This window comes from Notothenia rossii, assembly GCF_949606895.1.
Source record: "Notothenia rossii genome assembly, chromosome: 11".
In the NCBI taxonomy this organism is placed as follows: domain Eukaryota; kingdom Metazoa; phylum Chordata; class Actinopteri; order Perciformes; family Nototheniidae; genus Notothenia; species Notothenia rossii.
Genome location: NC_136910.1, coordinates 14327678 through 14348405, shown reverse-complemented (window position 1 = coordinate 14348405; position 20728 = coordinate 14327678). Strand labels below are relative to the sequence as shown.

The window sequence follows — 20728 nt, the reverse complement described above, 5'->3', positions numbered from 1 at the left end:
AGCTCATGTAATGCAGCAATGAAAGTAGAGCTTAAACAAACACTCCTGTCCTTTTATGTTTGACTTGAATAACCACAAGGATAATACATAGTTTTTCCATTTAATTAGCTGTAGCAGAAATGTAAGATGGAATTATTTGAATATGAACTGCCAGAAAATGTGTCTATATAAGATGTTCTTGAGGATTTTGGAGAACAAAACTTGGTTTTACCATCCGTCAGCCAAGGCCATCTATCTTCCTTTCCATTGAACTGTTTGTCTTTCTGTCTCGTTCTCTGGCTCTCTCCCTTTCACCTATTTAAGCAAACGGCCTCCATAAATTGTAGTGAAATCTAATTTTCTCAAGGCTTTGGGGTGCCAAAGGGAATAAACAAAAGCAGACAAAGTTTTTGACCTCTGTGTCTGCTGACCATACATATAATCAGTCCAGGCTCACAGTCCTGGCTTCCCTCCTCCCTTTTTTGACAGACAGACAAATAGATCTGCCGGAGCTACAGTGTGAGTTAAGCCTGGAGGAAGTGTTCGCTCTACTTGTCCTCCATCCTGTTCTGTCCGTTCTCACAGTCCAATGACCTTCCTATGACCAGCACTCCCTGCGTGTGCGGGTCACTGACTGAGCAAAGAAGCCATGCGTGGTCATCAGTCAGACGGTCAAATCTGGGCTGAAGGAAGCCTGTTTCTTTCAGCTGATGTCGGAATTTTTCCCCTTCTGTTGTCCTACATCAGGGTGTCCGTGGGGTCTTAAAAAGTATTAAAAGTTGATAAATCAATTTAGTGAAAATTAAGAAAAAGTATTAGACTTCAATTTCCAAGGTATTACATTTTGTAGCTTGTTTTCAATAAATATATAAATTGTCCAAAGAGGTTGTATTTTACAGTCTGCCTGAATATAATCATTGCGTAGGTGTGTAGTGTGATTCTTTGTAGTTTATTTATGGCATCCCGTTGGATTTGACGTCATCTGAACAGGGCATCGCGCGCTCACTGCTTGATAGCGGTCCGTTTACGCCGGTTGTTAAACAACATCGTTATGGGGAAATGCAAGTTTGCGTCCAAATGGTTGGAAGATAAGGAGGAAGGACAATCAATACTGTATATAGTAAACGTGAGGTAAAGTGTGTCGCCAATGTAACCGGTTAACACTCCAAGTGGCGATGAGGTCTTAAAATGTATGGAAAGGGTCTTTAAAAAAGGTCTTAAAAGGTATTACATTTGACTTCAGGATTCCTGCATATACCCTGTCCATGCTCACACAGAGCAGTGTCCTTGTGAAAAATGATTGCTGGATGGAAAGCAACAACAGCATCCGCTACAGTTGACCAGCACAGCAACAAGTTCCAGCAGTAGTTTCCCTCCCTTCTTGCCCTCAAATGTAGCATCTCTTTCGAAGAACATCTTTCTTTTTCTTATGTTTCTGCTTCTGATTTTTTATTTTTTTAAATCAAACCGCATTCGACTCAAAGGGGGAAACCTAGGAAGGACTTTTAGGTCAGAATCCTCTTTTATCACTACATTTAACTTTGTGATTAAAAGAAATGGTGCGTAGAAAGTCAGGGATCTGGAGCATAGGGTTTTCCCTAGTCTTCCCTAGTCTTCCCTAGTCTCCATGTCAAGCAGAAAGCAGATGCTTTTTCTTTACCATCCAATTTGTCATTAAGGATATGTGTGTTAGGCCCCACAGTGCTGAGAGATAGACACACAGGGAGTAGACGGGGGCAGGGGGAGGATGTGTGATCACTGAATTGGAGGTTTCTGCTGTTTTTGCTTTGTCAGATGAGGTGTGAAGGCAGTCCTCACCCAATTCTCTCCACCTGCCTCCATATCTCTCCCTCCTTGCATATTCTCTTGCCATCAGCAACAAATAATAACTCCATTTTGAGGTATTAGACACCGCATGGTCTCCTTTTGGTTGGCCCTGCGTATTTCTTCTTCTTCTTGCTCACTCTCACCTAATCCCTCCAGCGCTGGGGACAGGAGTGAGCTGCCAACATCAATAGGAGCTGCCAAGGTTTGATGAAGAGGCTGTGGAGTGCTTCGGGGTGCAGGGACCCCATGGAATCGAGGTCCATGACATAGATGCCTTAAAATCATCAACTGAGTTCCCGAGAGAGGGGGTCACAGGCAGGTTGTAAATTCACAGAGGGTTAAGCAGGAAACTGCATTTGTTGACACACGAGCTGAGAGAAAAACGATATGTTTTCCCTCTTGAAAGATAAGGCGTAAAAGGCATATATTCAGTTGGCTGGAGTCGAACCAGTTGTCAACTGAAATCACGTTCTTTATATTTACATTGCAAGTTACGGGTTAAAGACATGAGTAAAAGTAAAGAAACATTTTTCCACATTTTTGTGATAAATCTATTTCATTTATTGACAAGCGTTAGTTGAGAAGATCAGCATTAATAATTTATTAGTTCAACATACTGTAAAGATGGAGGCGTTCTGTCCTCACCATAAGGTTCCCAGGCAACCAGTCGTTAGGGTTAACAAACAAGTCAATTCACCCAGTTAAGAAACAGTCCCACACATACTCCTCCATAAAATTACAGATTATCATTTTTACAATTCAGTTTTTTGAATAAACAAACAACATACAGTATGTTACAATGTCACAAATTCAGCAATGAGTAGGTGTCCTAGAGACAATGGGACATGGTTATGTTCGAGACCCCAGCTACCTTTTAGTAGTAAAAATAAGTGTATATATAAAATAAGTATATCATTGGCTGATTCCAGTATTTTGGGACTCAATATATTTAAATTAGCTTTTAAATAAACAAGAAAATGAATTATTCAGTAGATATAGTTTTAGAGGAGCAGTGGGGAGAAAGGCATTCAACATTCAGACCTTCATTTTGGGAAGTCAAATTGACTCAAAATACAATTGAATAGTTAACTGAATAAATAAAATATGAAATATACAAATAATTGAAAATGTTTTAAGTCTCTCTTGGTGTATTGTAAGGATATTCTGAAAGTGTTCAGGGATTGTGAATGACCTACCTCAGAATTTCTAACATACTGGCATTGACTGTCTGTCAATCAATATTCACAATGCAGATGAAAATGAATGTGAATACATGCTCGACGGGTCATCGATGGTGCAAACATAAACAAGTCCCAGCTGTAAGCTCCATATGCACGCTCTGATGTATGATTTCATGTTTACCAACAACATCTTAAAGAAAGCCAATAATCTTCCACTTCCTGTGTGCATCAGCTCAACACCAAGTGCCATATTCCTTTCAGAGATCTTTGGACCGTGGACGATCAATTAGCTTTTTGTGCATTATTGGGAGATCAATCACCAGCTTTAGAAACTGCGTGAAAGAGATGTGAAGAGCTGATTCAAAGACGCATGAGATAACAGAATATTCTATCAGCATTCACTGCAGAAAAGGGTTTTAATGAAAGCTGTTAGAGATTTATGATTGCTTTGAGTGCTCAAGGGTTGAGAAACTTATTGATTATTCAATTGGACATTTAATTTCTTGTCTGAGAACCAACCGCACCTGTTTTAGATGCATTAGGATTCTGACCTTGTGTGTTATGCTAAAGTTATATTATTTAGTTTATTCTGTCTCCTCCAACTCTAATCTTGTAGCTCTATTTTCCTGTCAATCATCTACTAAAAATAATACAGGGTCAGGGTGCATAACCAATCCCACCCAATGCATAAAAAGCTGACTTAACTAGAAAGAGGTAGGACATCTCCCTCACTGACATAATCGGAGGGGTGGAAGAAATGAAGAGAGGGAGAATGCATTTGTATTCATCCCTTAATTGTTTGATTTCCCTGAAGGCATGCAAGACAAGGGAGAAGGGCAGGGTAGAAGGGGGGAGGGCGCACGAGAACAGACAGATTTAATTAATTGAATTGCATTTTTTTTGCATGTGCATTTACCTTGTGAAAAGAATGATAGGCTTGATTGTTTGAAGTTCCCTAGCTGCTCATTAGTTCAAGCACAATGTTGCAATGAATATAGATGCAGGAGCTTCGGGCCTGGGGCCAGGTTTTCGCAAACCATTCAAATTAATGGGAAAGCTCAAAGCTGTTGTTTGAGCATGACCCGTCCAGAAAATGACTTTGCATTCACCCTCCCTCAGTACATCATCCCAGTTCTCAGCCATAACAAACATCTTAAAAACAGATGTAGAAAACACACAGAGAAGATGTGAAGCAATTCAACGCTTTGAAGCCTCAAATGTTGTGATTTTTCTTCAAGCTGAAAGACATGAATATCAAAAAGAGGTATCTATAGCTAGGATTATTGCCTCCACCCCAATGCAATGGAGGTTTATGGTGCCTATAATGTTGTTTGGGAGAAATTCCGCATTTCTTTCTAGAAACTGTCCTCATTCCTCAAAGACCTCCCCATCAAAAGATGTTCAAGGGACTGCTTCTTTGGTAGGAAGTAGTTCCGGTGAAAACTGTTTCCGGTTTTTAAATGGGTAAACTTGGCTTTTAACATTATCTTATTCAGAGTTTGCAAAAATAATTCAAGAAAACATTACAGTTCTAAAAGCCATCCTGATTTTCCAGTGCAGGAGTGTTGAATAAGTAGTTTAGGAAACCAGGCAGGGAGTGTTGTGGTTTGCTGATAGTGTTGAAAGAAAATAATGTGCTGCATGATCTATAAGCCATGAGCCCGATGTGTGTGGAGCACACACACAATCCTCATTGTGGAAACAGCACATGCAGCGATGCCTGCATGTGTATAAGCACAGACACATGCTCCCACACAGTCGCGCATAAATCAAGTTGGGCTACCAGAGCATTCGAAGATTGCTGCACGCAAGCAGGGACACACTCTCTGTTTCCCTCTCTCCCACACACCCGCGAGCTGAAACACAACCGTAGCTCACCCAGAGGGGAAGGCAGAGGAGCCGAGGCCCCGGGGCAGATAGGAGTAGAAAAGAGGATGAAGGATCTCCCCTCCAGTGATCCACAGCAACAAAGGCCATTTGAGAGACTGCTGTCTTGGCACCCGGCATAATTAGTCTCAGATAACAATGTCACTGGCCCGTGCAGTTAAAAAAAAGACATCCACCTGGGACAAACCGCCAAAATATATCAGTTTTTATTTGTTTTTCTACAATTTAGATATAATTAGTATCAGTTGTCTAATTGCAAGCGTAAGGCATATTTTGTTGGTTTGTATTCCACTTGACCTGGAGCATTTAGATGTCACACTGTGCCTATCAACTGCCTTTGATTAGTCACAGTGATTACCTTTCCCTTGCCCTTGGGGATCGTGACAACATGAGCAATAAAGTGATATTGATGTCTTTTTAGAAGAAAGGAAAGAGACTTGCCCTGCTGTAAACCCAATATGAGCACGTTATGGTTTGCTAGTTCCTCACATACACTATTCATCACATGTGGCATGTGCCAGCATGCCTTTGGGTGACAAACACTGTGGTGTAAGCCACACACATTATAGCCAGATGTAACTTGATGTCACAGTTGGAAAGTGACAACAGGCGAAGAAACAAAAGAGGGGAACAATTCTGTGGAAAGACATCTGACTCGGGTTGCACTTTTCCTGTAGTGATCCTGTTTGAGACTGGTTGTAGTTATGCTAGTGTAACTCTTGTAATACGCCCATAGCACAGATAAGTTGTAAAACCAGCAACTTGTGAAAAGTTACACAAACATGGCCATTTGTTCTTTAATGAAGTCATGACTGTCAGTTTGGAGTTGCTGGACTATGTATCTCTCCACGCTGAAGTGTGATTCAGCAATAGACAAAGTGTTTCCATAATGTGGCGAGGCAGCAACATGTGTGCTCCGTGTGACACAGGATGCAACTGAGAGAACACAAGTCCCCATTCATAAACGACACGTGTGTGCATGCCTCACATAAATGAGCCATGTGACCACATTCAAAACAATTAATGAGCTTTTTCTGTTCTTTGGTGTTTTGCTTGTTCTCATTAGGGTAAAGCAAGTCAATCTGCTAGGTTAACATTGTGGTTGTGGTTGCACCATCTACTCTGACCTCATGCACTTTTGTAGTGGTATGACAGTATCGCTCCACTTTCACCTTTTCAACTTAAAAAGTCATCTCAGTATACACAGCATCATTATCTTGAAACTTTATCAAAGATTAGTGTTGCACTTCTGTCCTAATTCCCATCATCTTATCCATTGTCGGGGACCGGTATTCATCACCCAGTCTCTGTAATTGGGATCCTGTGGAGTCATCCATCAGGCAGACATTGTACTGAGATGACACTTTATTGATTTCACGGGGCATGCCTTAACCACATCAATCTTGCGGTGACAGTAACTGCGATAATTGCGTGCCACTGCTACTAATGGCTATTGTGTTTGACCATCTCGCTGCACAATTAACCACCCCGGGAAGCCATAGAAGTGTAAAGAATCATAATGAGGCCGTCATGAGTAAGTCGAAAGAGCGATGCAAAAATATAAGACGCTTTCATTTTTTCCATTTTCAACACAGTTGGCTTTCTTGACAGGTGTTTCTACCTTGTCGCGTTGGACGTAGCTTGAGGAGCCGTATGTTAGCTTTCTACCGAACGTGACAGCTTATAAAGTCAAAACCATCTGCCTTGACTTTTTTTGCTCCCCCCCCCTTCCTCCCCGCTGCCTGAGCAGAAATCATTGGCTGGCATGCTGTAACAGCTCTGTTCATGACATGCTTGGTGAAGACTGGGAATTGCATTGAGCTCAGGGTAAGCAGGGGGAATTCTGCTTCCCTGCTCTACTTGGCACTGGCCTGCAACACTGCCTGATGTCAGACAGATCACAGCCAGGAAGACTGGCCCTCTTCCCTTGCGCCTGGAAAAAGAATGTTACTAACACTGAGACAACTAATTTTTTTCGCTCGGGGGGGGTTTGCACCGTTGTAGGTTTTCATGCACATGATCCCACTTTTTCCACACAGAGCTGGTTTCTTGCAACTTGCCACATAAAAGGAAAGCGACATTATTATTACCACATTGCCTCACGGGTCTCTACGCTGAAATGTAATGTACTAATTGGAGCTCCTAGATTAGGTTTTACGAGAAAACGTCTTTCTTTGATGGTGATTTCGTCTGCTCTAAATGTTTATATTTACATCTGTTCTAAATAAGTTTCCGTTACAGCGCAGGGCTTACAAGTGCTAGAGAACGCCTTGCTCTACAGAGGCCTAATGCTTAGTTTCTCATTTATCATAGTTAGATTTGTCCAGAAGTCCCTGATTAGGTCGTCTGAGTTTAACGAGACATATCCAAACCTAGACTGGGAAATCGCTGCACATTGATACAGCTTAGATTCCAACAGTGAGGCTAGTGTCAAAGTTCTGTCAGAGCAAGTAAATTAGGATATTCACTTTATCTTAAAGGCTCGCTATTATACTGTTTTTCATCAATATATTATAGCTTACCTTGGTTGGTTGTTGGCTAAGGGTTACACAAGCCAAAAAAAATTTATGACATCATAAAGTAGGCAAAATCCGATCAGCTCATTTTCAGGCAGTTTTTTATATAAATGGATCAGGACAAAAAGTGAGCAAATCTTTTTTCCTGAAACTCGATTTTGCATAATAGGTGACCTTTAAAGGAAGTGATATTCTTTATAAAATACTTCACATTGTTGTCAAAGAACATTTAAACACTATCCTTCACACTATCTTTCTATGCTCAATTATTCTTTTAGCCTGGTTGGATACTTCATGTGGAGAAACGGGGGAGTCTTGCAGAGCTTGAAGTTGAAAGCCCATTTGTGACTACTGGCTGAAAAATTTGTTTTTTTATAATCCGCCAAATAAAACTGATCCACATACAAAAAAGACTGGATGTGCAATTATGTCATAATCAATAGAAACTCATTGCACATCAGCATATCATTTATAAAAGCTCTTTATATGCTGTAATGGACCTTTTTTATAGGTCGTACACAGCACTCACCTACAAATAAGACCTCCTGTTTGCCTTTGATTGATTAGGCACCAACTCTAATTCATCAAGCCTGTTGCAATTAATATATCTCACACACCGCAACATTTGCTTTACTCGCGTAGAAGCAGAGCAAACACTTGCAATTAAGACCACATGTGGGGAAAATGATGGAATGTGTTAAGAAAACACCAATGAGATAAGTTTCCTGGGTTGTATTTTCTGAATTAGAAGAACGTTCACAACAGGGATTGTGTTCGCAGAGTAAGCTTTGACATTTTAAAATATATTCCATTTAGATAAGACACTGTGCAATTCCCGGTGTTATTTCCCTATACAAAGACAGGCAGAAGAGGCTGACAATGTTGAACAGATACAACAGAAACATTTGATCAACAGAAGTGGCATTTAGTAGCTGGCATTCAGGATTAGCTTGAAGTGTATTCATTGTGTTTCTGTCTGCATTTGTCCAATCTACTGACAGGCAAATCCGACACTTTCTTCAAATCCAACATATTTTCATTCAAGAATATATTTCTGCTTTTTTAGCCAGGAAATGCCAATACATAAACACATCATATATACAGTATTGTACCCGTCGTACAAATGCGGAGGAGTTAAGAGATATATCTCTGTCAGAGCTTTAAGACCATGGGTGTCCCTCGGCTGTAACATTGGGAATGTTGTATCTTCTTGTTGATTCTTGGTGCCCCTATCTGATGCTAACGTCCTGTCAGTCAGACAGAGCCCTGCTATAGGCTTGTCCCATGTGTAATGCATTTTAAATGGGGGGCAAGACCCCCCATCCCCTCCCTTCTTCCATGCCTCATTAACTTCCGGCTGATTGATAAACATTGAGCCGCTGCTGTCACTCGGACGGGTGGTTTGTGGAATTAGAAGCATGATGTATTGGTACATCGTCCCAATGGGATGAGATGAACGTACAGGTGTTGTCCGCTGGGTTACATGCATTAGAATGTTTTCTGTACATTTCTTTCAACCCTTGTCTACATTATGTAAATGGTACCTCTGAGCTGTGCTGTATTGCATGTTTGTAGTGCAGATTGCAACTCTAATTTGTGTAGTTTATCATGTTCTAGCCTGTTCAGGGATCAGTTTGTCTCAAAGCAATAGCCAGGTGCCCATATAACATTGGATTAGCTTTTCCCTTCTGTTCATGCTGAACATTAAACATGTAGTCTTAAACCACTTCCAAGGTAATTGATGGTGGAAATACTTTAGTCATTACGCACAGGGGTTAACCGTTGTTGCCAGGAAACTGTCGAATGTTGGCACCCATTACAATCCGTGCTGTGAAACTACTCTCCATTGGAGTTATCAGCCAAAGAATGCTAGCTCTAAGTTAACCTTAGTTAAGTTCAGCTAGGCTGAGGTTACCAACCAAAGAATAGTAGTGGGATACCTCTCATTAAGTACCACTGGCCTGACATTTAGATCAGTCATCTGTATGATGCCACTCAGTCCTATTTCTGAGATGTCAGTGATGGACAAGTCTACAGGAAATTGGAGAACGTGCAAGTAACAATGAAGAAAGGGAATATAAGTAATCTTCATCTACCATTGCTAACAGTGCAAGAACTTCAGTTGGATTCAGTTGGACTAAGGTGAAGTTTCTTGGTTCCATGTGTCCGCAACATGTTTTCATGTTTCATTCCCAGACTCTCCCAGAGTGTTACAGGCTGAAGCAAACACAATCACCACACTGGATTGTCCTATCCTGCCTTGTGGGCAGATGTTGAGGTTGACTGTCCAACTGAGAGTGCAGACCTAATTAAGACTGAAGAAACACATCATTTTATTTGGCGCTCTCTTCTCTTTGGCCTCGCTTTGATCCAATGATTATTACCAGCTCTTTGGCTCTGTTCTAGAGGGCGGGGAAGTATTGTATCTCATGCCGACAGCTCCCAAACAAAATAACCCCCCTCCCCAGGTTGTTACAGCTGACACTCCCAGCTGGGTTGTCAGCGGTGAGGTCAGTAAGAGAATCCAGCTGCATGCTGAGGTTTGTTCCTCTGCTGTGGATTAGCACCAGCCAACCATCTGCTGGTGTCCTGTGGTTTATTACTGTACATGTACTCGCTGTATGTACAATACATGGACACTCATCCTCACGTATACAAATCATGAACACAAATACACATGCTAATGCTGCAATAATCAGCCCAGGAGGGGGTCCACATAGCTTTTTCTTGGTAACAACTGTAGGTGAAAAAAAGGGCAGCCATCATTGTAGATATGCTGTACAGATTGTTCATTGTCGTTAAGGTGACATTTCAGCGCAGTTTGGCGGTTACAGTAAGTAGTATAACAAAATCAATCTTTTGAGTGTCAATGATAAATGACCTAAAAAGTCTTGAAAGCTCTTCAGGATCTCTGAAAGGTTTGTAGTTTGCTGCTCTTGAGGACACCAGATTTAGTGATACAAATCAGTAACTATTAAAACATTCTGTGAAATGCAATGTCAGATAGTTGTAAATGCATTTGCTTTTGGGACAAAATATTGAAAGGTTAATTATTGACCGTAGAAAACAGCAGCTTGACAAATAAATGATATACACAATGTCCAACTTATTTGTTTTATCAGTGCAATTAATAACAACTAAACCTTCTCAGTGACAACTTAGCAACTCCCTTATGATGGTCATTAGATGTGATTTATAGCTTGTAATCAACAAGTAAGTGGGACCTTATCTCAAGATGTTTTTATTAAAAAAAATCTTCTTGCAGAATGAAAATGCCATTAGAAGGAATTAGCACATATGTCATAATGGCCTATTTTCCTAGAATTTCTTTTCCAAAGATCAGGACGACCACAGTTAAAAGTTGGTTAGAGTACTGATGCCATTTTGTATCTATTGGTAGCATTTATTCTTTTCATATCTCTTCATGTACAGAAGACATGCTTTTAACATCATGTTGACTAAGACTACAGGGAGCCTTTGCTTCACAGTAAAAACCTTGGAAAGCTTTAATTGTGAAGTAGAGATAACAAAATTGATTTTGCTTTGATGAAGACAAATGAGAAGGCAGTAGGTATCACATTAGCAAGGTATTGCTGTAATCTTTCTTGGCCTACATGGTAGTGACCCGTGAACAGGAAGAAAGAGAGAGCAGTGCGAAGGTTTGCCCGCAGCAGAGTTTCGTTGTGTTGATGTATTGAGCTTTCTAGATATAAACTGTAAATGGATCGCTTGGTAACCTCAGAGAGTCACTTCGTAGTCTTATTGATTCCCGACTGTAACTAAAAATGACTCCTTCACTGCTTTCCTGTCGACATAATCTCCTCCTTCTTGCTTTCATCAGATAACTCTATTACTGTATGTCCATCTGCTCATTGTTTGCCATTGTCTGTAATGTGTGAGCTAATAACTGTTCTACCATATCACATGGAATGAGTTATGGATTGATATTGGATGCTTCTTTATGGTGCTTGCATATGGTGTGAAAGTAAACAGAAAATGTAACAGCAGCCTTTAAAAAAAAATCTAATTTGTTTTCTTGTAGCCTACAGGTGCTTCAATTCGATCTATACTAAAGCAGGGTTACATTTTAAATCACATCAAACTGTTTACTTTTCATGCAAGTCTGGCCTAAGACATTGTGATTGATTTTTCAGGATAAAGCCCCAGAGGGTCATTTCTGTTTGTTTTCTTTGTTTATTCTTTCTAGGGGGCTGTTTTCAAGTAACTATACAGAAACCCATTACCTAGAAGACGGCATTGCAGTCACCGGCTCGGACAACTTCACGGTATGTTAAGAACCTTTTATTTTCTGTTTCTTTATCGAAGCTGACACTTCTCTTCACTACCCACCCAGCAGCTCCTATGGATATCGGGCTGCTGTGGACCCGTACTTCCTGTCGGGTTCTGCTCCATTGTGCTTTCGTTAAGGTCAGCAAGGAAGTAATAAAACATTGATACCGCCGTTGGACCCACTTTTAAACCGCCAGGAATTGGGTCGTCTTGCGTATGAGGAAGTATATTCATATTTGATGGAATAAAAGCCGAACAGAGGTCAGAGAGCCAACTCCGATTTAGGAAGCGGCTCATGTGTTTTATAATGGATGGACTTCAAACCATCTCAAAAAATGCTTTGTAACGCAGCTCTGCACGGATATATTAAACTAGTGAACATCTAAGTGCTCTTCAGAAGTCACACTTACTGTAAAATATTCATCACCCATCATTGCGTCATAAGACTCGTGCTTGTAAAACTGAGATAAGAGAATAAAATAGTTTTCAGGGTGCAATGTCAGATTTTCTAATGTATAATTTTCAAATATATTCTCTTTTGAGCAGTTTATGAGATAATTAATTATATATTTTACTTAATTTATATCCTATTTCTCCAACCATACAAGAGCTTTGGTCTTAATTTCCTGTGATTTGCTAGGAATAAATATAGCTCATCTGTTCGGCTTTCAAATACAATGGGTCTTTGAAAACACATTTCATGCATCCGTAAATGTTCCATGCATTTCCCAGGTTAGAGAACAGCGAGACTATTAGGAAACTATGTGTAGAGCACTCTGTAATGAATGAGAATGATTTGGCAGCACCATGTGGAACACTTTCTACGCCTCAAAGCTTCCACCTGCTTGCCTGATTTCAGTGATTTGATCATCTGCTGTTTGGAAAGCAATTAAACGTCAATTTTTGTTCAGATCTCCAGAAAGCATATTAATAGACATCCTGCGAGGTCTGTGTACAAAATGCCTGGCCTACTTATGCTGAAAATTCACAAAAGAGGAGATTAATATAATTCAATAATAGCCAGCCCACACAGTGAAAGGTACAATTATTTCCTCTTGAGACTGCAATGAGACCAGAGCTGGTGCCATCAGCGGCTCTGTCACTCATCAGAATTACCGCATTACCAAAGGACAAAGACAAAGAAAGAGTTGAGGCGGGTCAACACTGAGAGGCAATAGCTGGCACATGGCATCAATGAGCGGTTGGATGGACTAATTGGTGTAGGGCTTCATTATCAAGATAGATTAATCACTAAGTCCTTCAAATACTTGGTGTTAGGGAAAAATGTTATCACCATGTCCAATAGAGTGGTGCAGGAACGAGTCCTAAAACCCGGAAGTGATGACACAAATTTAAGAGACGGACCACGTGTTGTTCTACGACATTAAATACATCAGCAGTGACCCCACTGGAGATTTTTTAAGAGTTTACGTGTCTGAAAAACGATGGTTGTTAACAAGTGGCTGAATAGGACTACAGAAGTTGTCGATGACGTTGTACGTCATTACGCCGAACTCGTCATTACGGCGATTAGATTTATGATTCGAAAATTATAAAAGTAGGGTAGACATGTGGATATTATCCGGCTGAACAAAACGTGCATTTATCAAAAAGGTTCGTGTTCCACAGATGTTATTTTTTACAATATTCCAAAATCCTATGGAGAAATCCCATTGCTTTTTTGTCGAGGGAACCCATGTGCAGCTTACTTCCGGGTCGGCCTAATAAAAATGCGCCATCACTGCACCACTCTATAGCCCCAGATTTTGTCTTTATATTGATTGTTTTTTTCGTGGTGTGTGTCACACACACACACACACACACACACACACACACACACACACACACACACACACACACACACACACACACACACACACACACACACACACACACACACCCAAACTATCCAAATGATGAAGTAACGATGTAAAACAAAGGAAAGCAGCATATCCTCAAGTGTCATTTATGCCTCATTTGGATCAATTCATTTCCTAGCCATAATCTTCTGAGCACCTGTTCTGCATTTGATGGATGGGTGGATTAAAAACAGAATGGACGCACCGAAGGCTAGCTGCCAGTATCTACCTACTGAGTGTCTTGGGAACTAACAGACGTCTTTTGACCTTCGTACTTCCTCTCATTCCTCTCTCATGACCACAGCTTGGGAGGGTCTTTTTAAATGGAAACGGCCAGATCTTTTTGAGGCTGATCCAAAGTTAATTTATTTATCCTGCCTGCAGGGAGGAGACTGATATAGTGATCTGGGCAAGTATCTGGAGGGTTCAGTAGTGTGTCAAAGGTAAGGTACTGTTGGGGTTGACTTCAGTGTGAGTCAGCCCTCCCTCGGTTCCTGTTTTCGTCCTCTCCCTTTCTCACTAAAGTCCACACACAATGCAATAAACGAGTGCTGTAACAAACACTACTGGGGATATGAATCACTAGCATGGTTGTTAGAGCGTTAACTTAGAATAATAAATGCAGTATGATAAACAATGTGATGTTCACACCCGACCTTGCCTCCTACAATAATCTGGGTATTAGTTATTAATCTTTCTTATTCCAGATATGAAGGCGTAAGCACTTTCCTTTCTCATTTATTTCTGCCGAAACAAAAAGTCTATTCATATCTTTCCTATCGATGCATCACTGTCATGATCTCATCAAAGAAACATGAGGTGGTAGCATTAACTTGGCACACTAAATCCAGCCCTGCTCCTCCTTGCTACACTAAAATGTCATAATTCATGTATTGGGCTGTCCTTTCTTTGCCTTTTTACCTTGCTGTAATGGATGATTCTCTTTCAGTGCACCTCCAGGTAAATATATGGAAAGTGGCCAAACAGACAAAGCTCTCAAGGCTTTGGGTCTGTTTATTCAACGTCCTCTAAATAAGATATTGTCCTTTGGGCGGTAGGTTTTTGTTTTGATAGCTAAATCCATTTTTCAACCTGTCCCTAAAAAAAATCATGTTTATATGACAATTAAGTGTATAGCCAAATATGTTTGAATAAATGTTAGTGCTGCATGGATTATTTAGTGATATAAAGTCTTTCCAGTCCAATTGGCTTTTATTTGTAGTATTTTATCACAGTTAGTTGTGCAACAAAATGTATGTTTAAGTTCTTTGAATATGTTCTGTCATTCTCCAAATTTCTCAAAGCAGTATTAATGTTTATTTTTTGTTGTTAAAACACCATTGACATGTTATCACTGTAGAAAGTTGTTAATGCAAATGCACAATCTTAACAAACAAAGTATCTAGCAGAAATTAAGCAACATTAGCATTCCTTTGGGTTCATGTTTCTGGCAATCCAAAGTGTTTAGGTCCAGGAAATCAATCTCTGGACTGTTAAGTGTGTGGCTTTCTTAAAGATTCAGCTTCAATAAAGGCACTATCAATGCTGTTTATAGTGAGAACACTTTAATTTGATTATTTTGGTCTAATTGTAGAATCACTGTGAAAAAGTGCTGTAACGCAAAAATAGGAAAGGATCCCCTTTAAAACCAGAAACTCATTTAGACTCTGAACATGTGAAACAAGCAGTTTCTCGAGGATAGCCACCTTGCATTGGGCCGGACATTTAAATGTACTGCCTGCACTCTATATTTAGAGGGGTGTAAAACTCATTTCCTTGTTTTCCAGAACAGGGTGGCAGTAGGGTTGGTTAGACCTCACCTGAGCGAGGCCTTGTAACTGAAGTCTGTTTTCACTCTAAACCAGACGCTTCCTCCCCACCCTCTCGCTGCCAGGCCTGGTTCAATAAACATGGGCTTTCTTCACTTTCGTTACTCCCTTCTGCAGCTTGACAGGTGGTCCTTGAAAGCTGGTACCTGGGAATGCAGCCGTATGCAAAGATTGTGCTGGGAAATATGATACACTGCACAGATTTCAACTATCATCAGCCTGTTGGAGAGTGAATCGCTGCTTTCTAGCAACAAAAGAATCAATCTGGTTATATTTCACGGTGATCAGGGGGTACAGCTGTGACATGTTTCGTGCCACACTGGTGGTCCCATCCCTTTGTCCTGAGTTTTAAATACTGAAAAACGTTTTGTTTGTGCTCAATCAGGCAAACTGCTACTACCACGGTGAGGTGGAGGGACATGTCAACTCGGACGTCAGTCTCAGTACCTGTACTGGTATAAAGTAAGTCTAGTCTGTCAGACATTTATTCATTTTGTCACGGAAGAAACAATGGTCTAGTGCCTTTGTGATAAACTACAGAAGTAGCCCATACATGTATACTTGCCATTGTTGCATTAGTTCTTTCGGTACAAAAATACATTATTAACGCCATCTCCGGTACTTATTTTCCATATATCCCCAAATTAAGTCTCCAAATTGTTGTTTACAACCTCTCACAACAATTATTTTCATCAGCACAATGACATCAAAACCATTAAAATTGTCACCAAAGCTATGAAAATCCAATCCAGAGTCGTAATAAACCGAAATTATGCCTTTAGTCTGACTCAAGGCCAAGTCATAAGTCTCAAGTGTACAACTCTGAGAAATGGCGTGTCAGCAGAACCCAGTAAATAATTAATTTTGCGACATTAATACATTGAGAAGTCAGTCTTTATATGCTGTTGAAAAGCAGTAAAGTTGACATATTGTAAGGCTTTAGACAAGTGAGGATTTTTTGTGTTGGAAACACTCTGTTTGCAGATGTCAAACAGGAGTAATGATTGCAGTAATATCATTGGACACCATCAGGAATGTTATCAGAAACCAGCCAAACTTCTACACCCTCCGCGGATGATTCGCCTGATTGTAAAGCCCTCGCTTTGGCCCTTTGTTTTTAATATTTATTTCAGTTTTTCTATTACCTGTGAGCACAATAATATATGCACATAACTGTTTTTGACAGAGCTACACATTGCCCGGCTCACAGAGACAAATTGTTTTTGGTTTAAAGTTGGCAATGCTGAGGCTTCTTTTTTGGGAGGGGGTTAGTATGAGTTCATTGGATTGTGAATATTGAAGGTCCGTGAGAATCTCAGAGTTTATCCAGATTCTCTGCATGAGTCACTTTAAATTAGAAAGGCCACGGTTAAACCATGAGAAAAAATAAGGAGGAGGAAACAATGGGATTCTAAGATATACAACTCTATAATACTGCAGTCATCACATTGATGTAGCATCTGTAGTTTGTCACACAAATGCCATTGTTACTTTTATTTCAGCTAGATTTGCTAAACAATATTATTTGCTGCACAATACCAGTATTTGAATTCTGAAAACATGAACAGAATTGTCTCACCTTTCCTTTCTCTGCAGGGGTTTCATAACTCTTGAAGGCAAATCCTATGTACTGGAACCATCTGCTGATCACTCCGATGGGACTCACTGGATCTACACAGCTGAACACCTCAATTTCGCTCCTGGCACCTGTGGCCATGATTTCAACATAACCTACCCCATTGAACATGCAGACAGCAGTCCTTTCAGGGCTTTCAGCACAAGGGTAAGGATCATTAAACTGTCTGCCTTTTATCACCGGTAAACTGACGATTTCAAAGAAAGTTTCTGTCTTCAAGATTTCTTACTTATTTTTTCGGTATTTTGTCCTTTCATAACTACTTCATAGCTCATGGTAAGCAAATCACCAACGTTTACTACAGAGAAGACATTTTCTTCAAGCACTCTCAGATACAACGAAGGGAAAATGTATTTTTAAGGCCTGTAAATTGTAAGGCCTCTTCGACATGTCAAACTGGTCCACTAAAGATAATGCACTTCTTCTTCTTCTTCTTCTTCTTTCGTGTAACGTCAGAGGTCCAACTCGGTGTCGTGTATCCATGCCCGCATCTCTGGTCCTAAGTCGAAGAGGCTGGCTTCCGAGGGTGGTCTATATAAAGGGCAGGTGGTTATTATATGTTCGGCAGTTTGTTCAGGGTCACCGCACTCGCATGCAGAACTGTCTGCCAGGCCCCACGTCTTCATTGATGTTTTGAAGCAACCGACCCCAGTTCGTAGGCGGTTTAGTGTGGTCCATTGCCGGCGTGGTAGGTCGTCTCCTCCTATGGCGCGATCTCCTGGGTCCCAGATGTAGCGATGGATGCGCTGATGCGCTATAATGCACTGAAAAAACGTTTCTATACCCTAAAGAAAGCGTTTTTATTCTAATCGTGTTAGCATTGTCACCTCACAGGAACTTTTAATCTGCAACCTGGTGGCGGAAGTGATTTTGTGAAGAGTTTGCATACCCTTCCATTCTGATGAATATGATGATACTTCCTGTGGATCGTATATAGTGAACCAGGTGTAATCCATATATTTTCATTATTTCAAACGTGAGGTGAGAGTGTTGAAAAATGTAATATTTTCCAATTACAACTTTTCTAATCTCCGGTATATTTAATAACTAATTAAGCCATGTATGCTCTTTCATTCAGCTTTCCGTTGTGTTTTCCATTCAAATGTTTAATTTGTAGTCTCAATCCCACTGTGAAAAGGCTGTGATGCAGAAAATCTTGTATTAACCAGCTGCGGTGAAGAAAGTTATTTTCTTATTATCCACGCCATGAGGGAAGAGAAGTGTGTGTGTGTGTGTGTGTGTGTGTGTGTGTGTGTGTGTGTGTGTGTGTGTGTGTGTGTGTGTGTGTGTGTGTGTGTGTGTGTGTGTGTGTGTGTGTGTGTGTGTGTGTGTGTGTGTGTGTGTGTGTGTGTGTGTGTGTGTGTGTGTGTGTGTGTGTGTGTGTGTGTGTGTGTGTGTGTGTGTGTGTGTGTGTGTGTGTGTGTGTGTGTGTGTGTGTGTGTGTCTTCGTCTGTCTTTCAAAAGCCAATCTCGCATATTGCTGGACCCATCAGTCTTATATTTTTTGTATACATTGATGATTGTATGCTCAAGGACCTTCGTTTATATTGCCTACCAACATTGACTCTGTTTCTTTACCGGACAGTTGATTTAAATGGTCAAGTAATGTTTTGTTCGGCAAAGACATATTTGCTAGGTTAAAAACAAGACAATTGAAAGGGATTCAACTCCTCTTTGTTTGGGAGGAACACACCTGGCGAAGACTTGTTCTGTACTGAGTGCACTCTTATAGTTGGAGCATGTACTTCAATTCCAACTGCGCACAATATAAAAGATTGCTCACCTTAACCTCTTTGAGAGATCATTTGCAATGTAGATATTGGTAAGTGGTCTGTTATATATTTTAGAAGCTACTACTTGTTGAATTATTCACCCATTCTTTCCATCTGATCTAGCATTGTCCATTAGTGACGCGCAGTATACTGAGAGCCCAGGTTGATAAACGCCTGTGGAGAGTGCATCGGCTGCTAAGTGACACCATTTGCTCTGAAAAGCGAGATCAGGCTTGTACATCATGGCATCATTGCTTTTTAGAAAACCCCACCAGACCCACGTCGTACACTCAGCTCCTTACTATCCCACTGAGCGGAGAGATAAATCATAAGAGCCATGGTCATAGAGACTCTTTATCTTTAGAGGGAACAGGCCTTTAAAGATGATGAGCGTTGATAAGTGGAAAACACAGACTCCAGTGATCTCTATCTGACTGCTGAAGAATGGCAGGAGTGGATGAACATGGCTGATTTATCAGGTCAACACAGGAGACACGCAGATAGGTGGGGTAAAAGATGAAACAGATGTTTCTCCGAGGAGGAAAAGCACACATTCCATAATTGTGATGCAGCATGAGGGACTTTCCATTTTCTTAAATCTGATTTTTATTGTAGCAATTGTTTAGTCATTTCATTAAGGTTACATTGAGATTGAGTATTGTTTCAGAAAGCACGCCAAACACATGGCTTTGCTGGCTGAGACATCACATTGTTAGATTTTATTTATTCATGAAGTAATAGGGATGTTCTGATGTTTTACTGTAGTTGTTGATTCCTGTTGATGATTATAGAACTGGCTTCAATGAGCAGCATTTTAATTTAGTGTTAAGAGGGCTGCAAAGATTTAGCGCAAGTAAAGAAAACAGCACAATGCAGAGGGTTTTAAAGACAGAAGGGGAAAAGGTGACTCAAGTAGGATCATATTGCTAATTTCCACCAGTGTGAAAAAGATAATTTGATTATAACTCATAAGGGTTTACTCATCATACTTTAATATGTTTTATCTGATTCAATTTTCATTAGTTTGAAATATCATGTCCCTACCCCTCCTAACCCAGCAAAATGCCAGAGTTAGCAGGGAAAACATCTCTAAGTGAAGACAGATGCTGTTTTTAAGGGAGGTGGACACACACAGTAATCCCACAGGTGATTAAAAAAGTGAAAACATATAAAACACAAGGAATTCTTTTGAAAAATTGTCACTTCTTACCCGAGGAGCAAAAGGCCTTGTTAGAAGAAGCATAGAGAAAGTAAACAAAACAGTATGAATATAAAGTGTGCTTTGCTGTACTTGGTGGCATAGAAGCAAACTCACCTCCTAACATGAGGGCAGCGAGGTGTACTGCTGCTGCTTTGATAAGCTGCGCTGTGCCCTGCTTGAGTGTTTAAAGATAAAGAGGCGAGTTGGCAGAGTGCCCCTGGATGATGAGAGTCAGATGGGGTAGAGAAGGGAAGAGAGAGATATGATGGCTAGCTGACAGGAAGTGCACGTCAACAGCATGAGTACCTGTAAATCTCTATTGGCGTCAACAGCGCCTAAACAGAACATGTATTAACATTTTGAGTAAGGGTTAAATACAGATATAGGGCTGCAAGTCACCAATAGTTGTATTATCCATTAACTCCCCATTGTTTTCAAGATTCATCAGCAAATTGACTGGTGTATAATATGTCAGAATTTTTTTTAAAGTCCCACCCTCTGCCCCATCATAACAGACATCATCAACTCCTCTCTGTCATCTGCAATAGTTCCCTCCTGCTTCAAAACCGCCTCAATCACTCCCATCCTCAAGAAGCCTGGTCTGGACCCTGAGGAGCTGAACAACTAACGACCGATCTCCAACCTTCCTTTCCTTAGTAAAACCTTGGAAAGAGCAGTCGCCGCCCAGCTTCATCAACATCTGTCCAACCATGATCTCTACGAACCCCTACAGTCAGCCTACAGAGCACAT

At 40.6% G+C, this 20728-nt stretch overlaps 1 protein-coding gene across 1 annotated transcript in view; it reads left to right on the top strand.

Annotated features, from left to right (window-relative positions):
- Window positions 1–20728, top strand: part of adam12a (ADAM metallopeptidase domain 12a) — a 71948-nt gene that overhangs the window by 21608 nt on the left and 29612 nt on the right. Inside the window, exons 4-6 of the mRNA XM_079657909.1 lie at window positions 11598–11676; window positions 15754–15830; window positions 16965–17151. Of these exons, the coding sequence (XP_079514035.1) occupies window positions 11598–11676; window positions 15754–15830; window positions 16965–17151 (343 nt within the window). The remainder of the gene's footprint in view (window positions 1–11597; window positions 11677–15753; window positions 15831–16964; window positions 17152–20728) is intronic.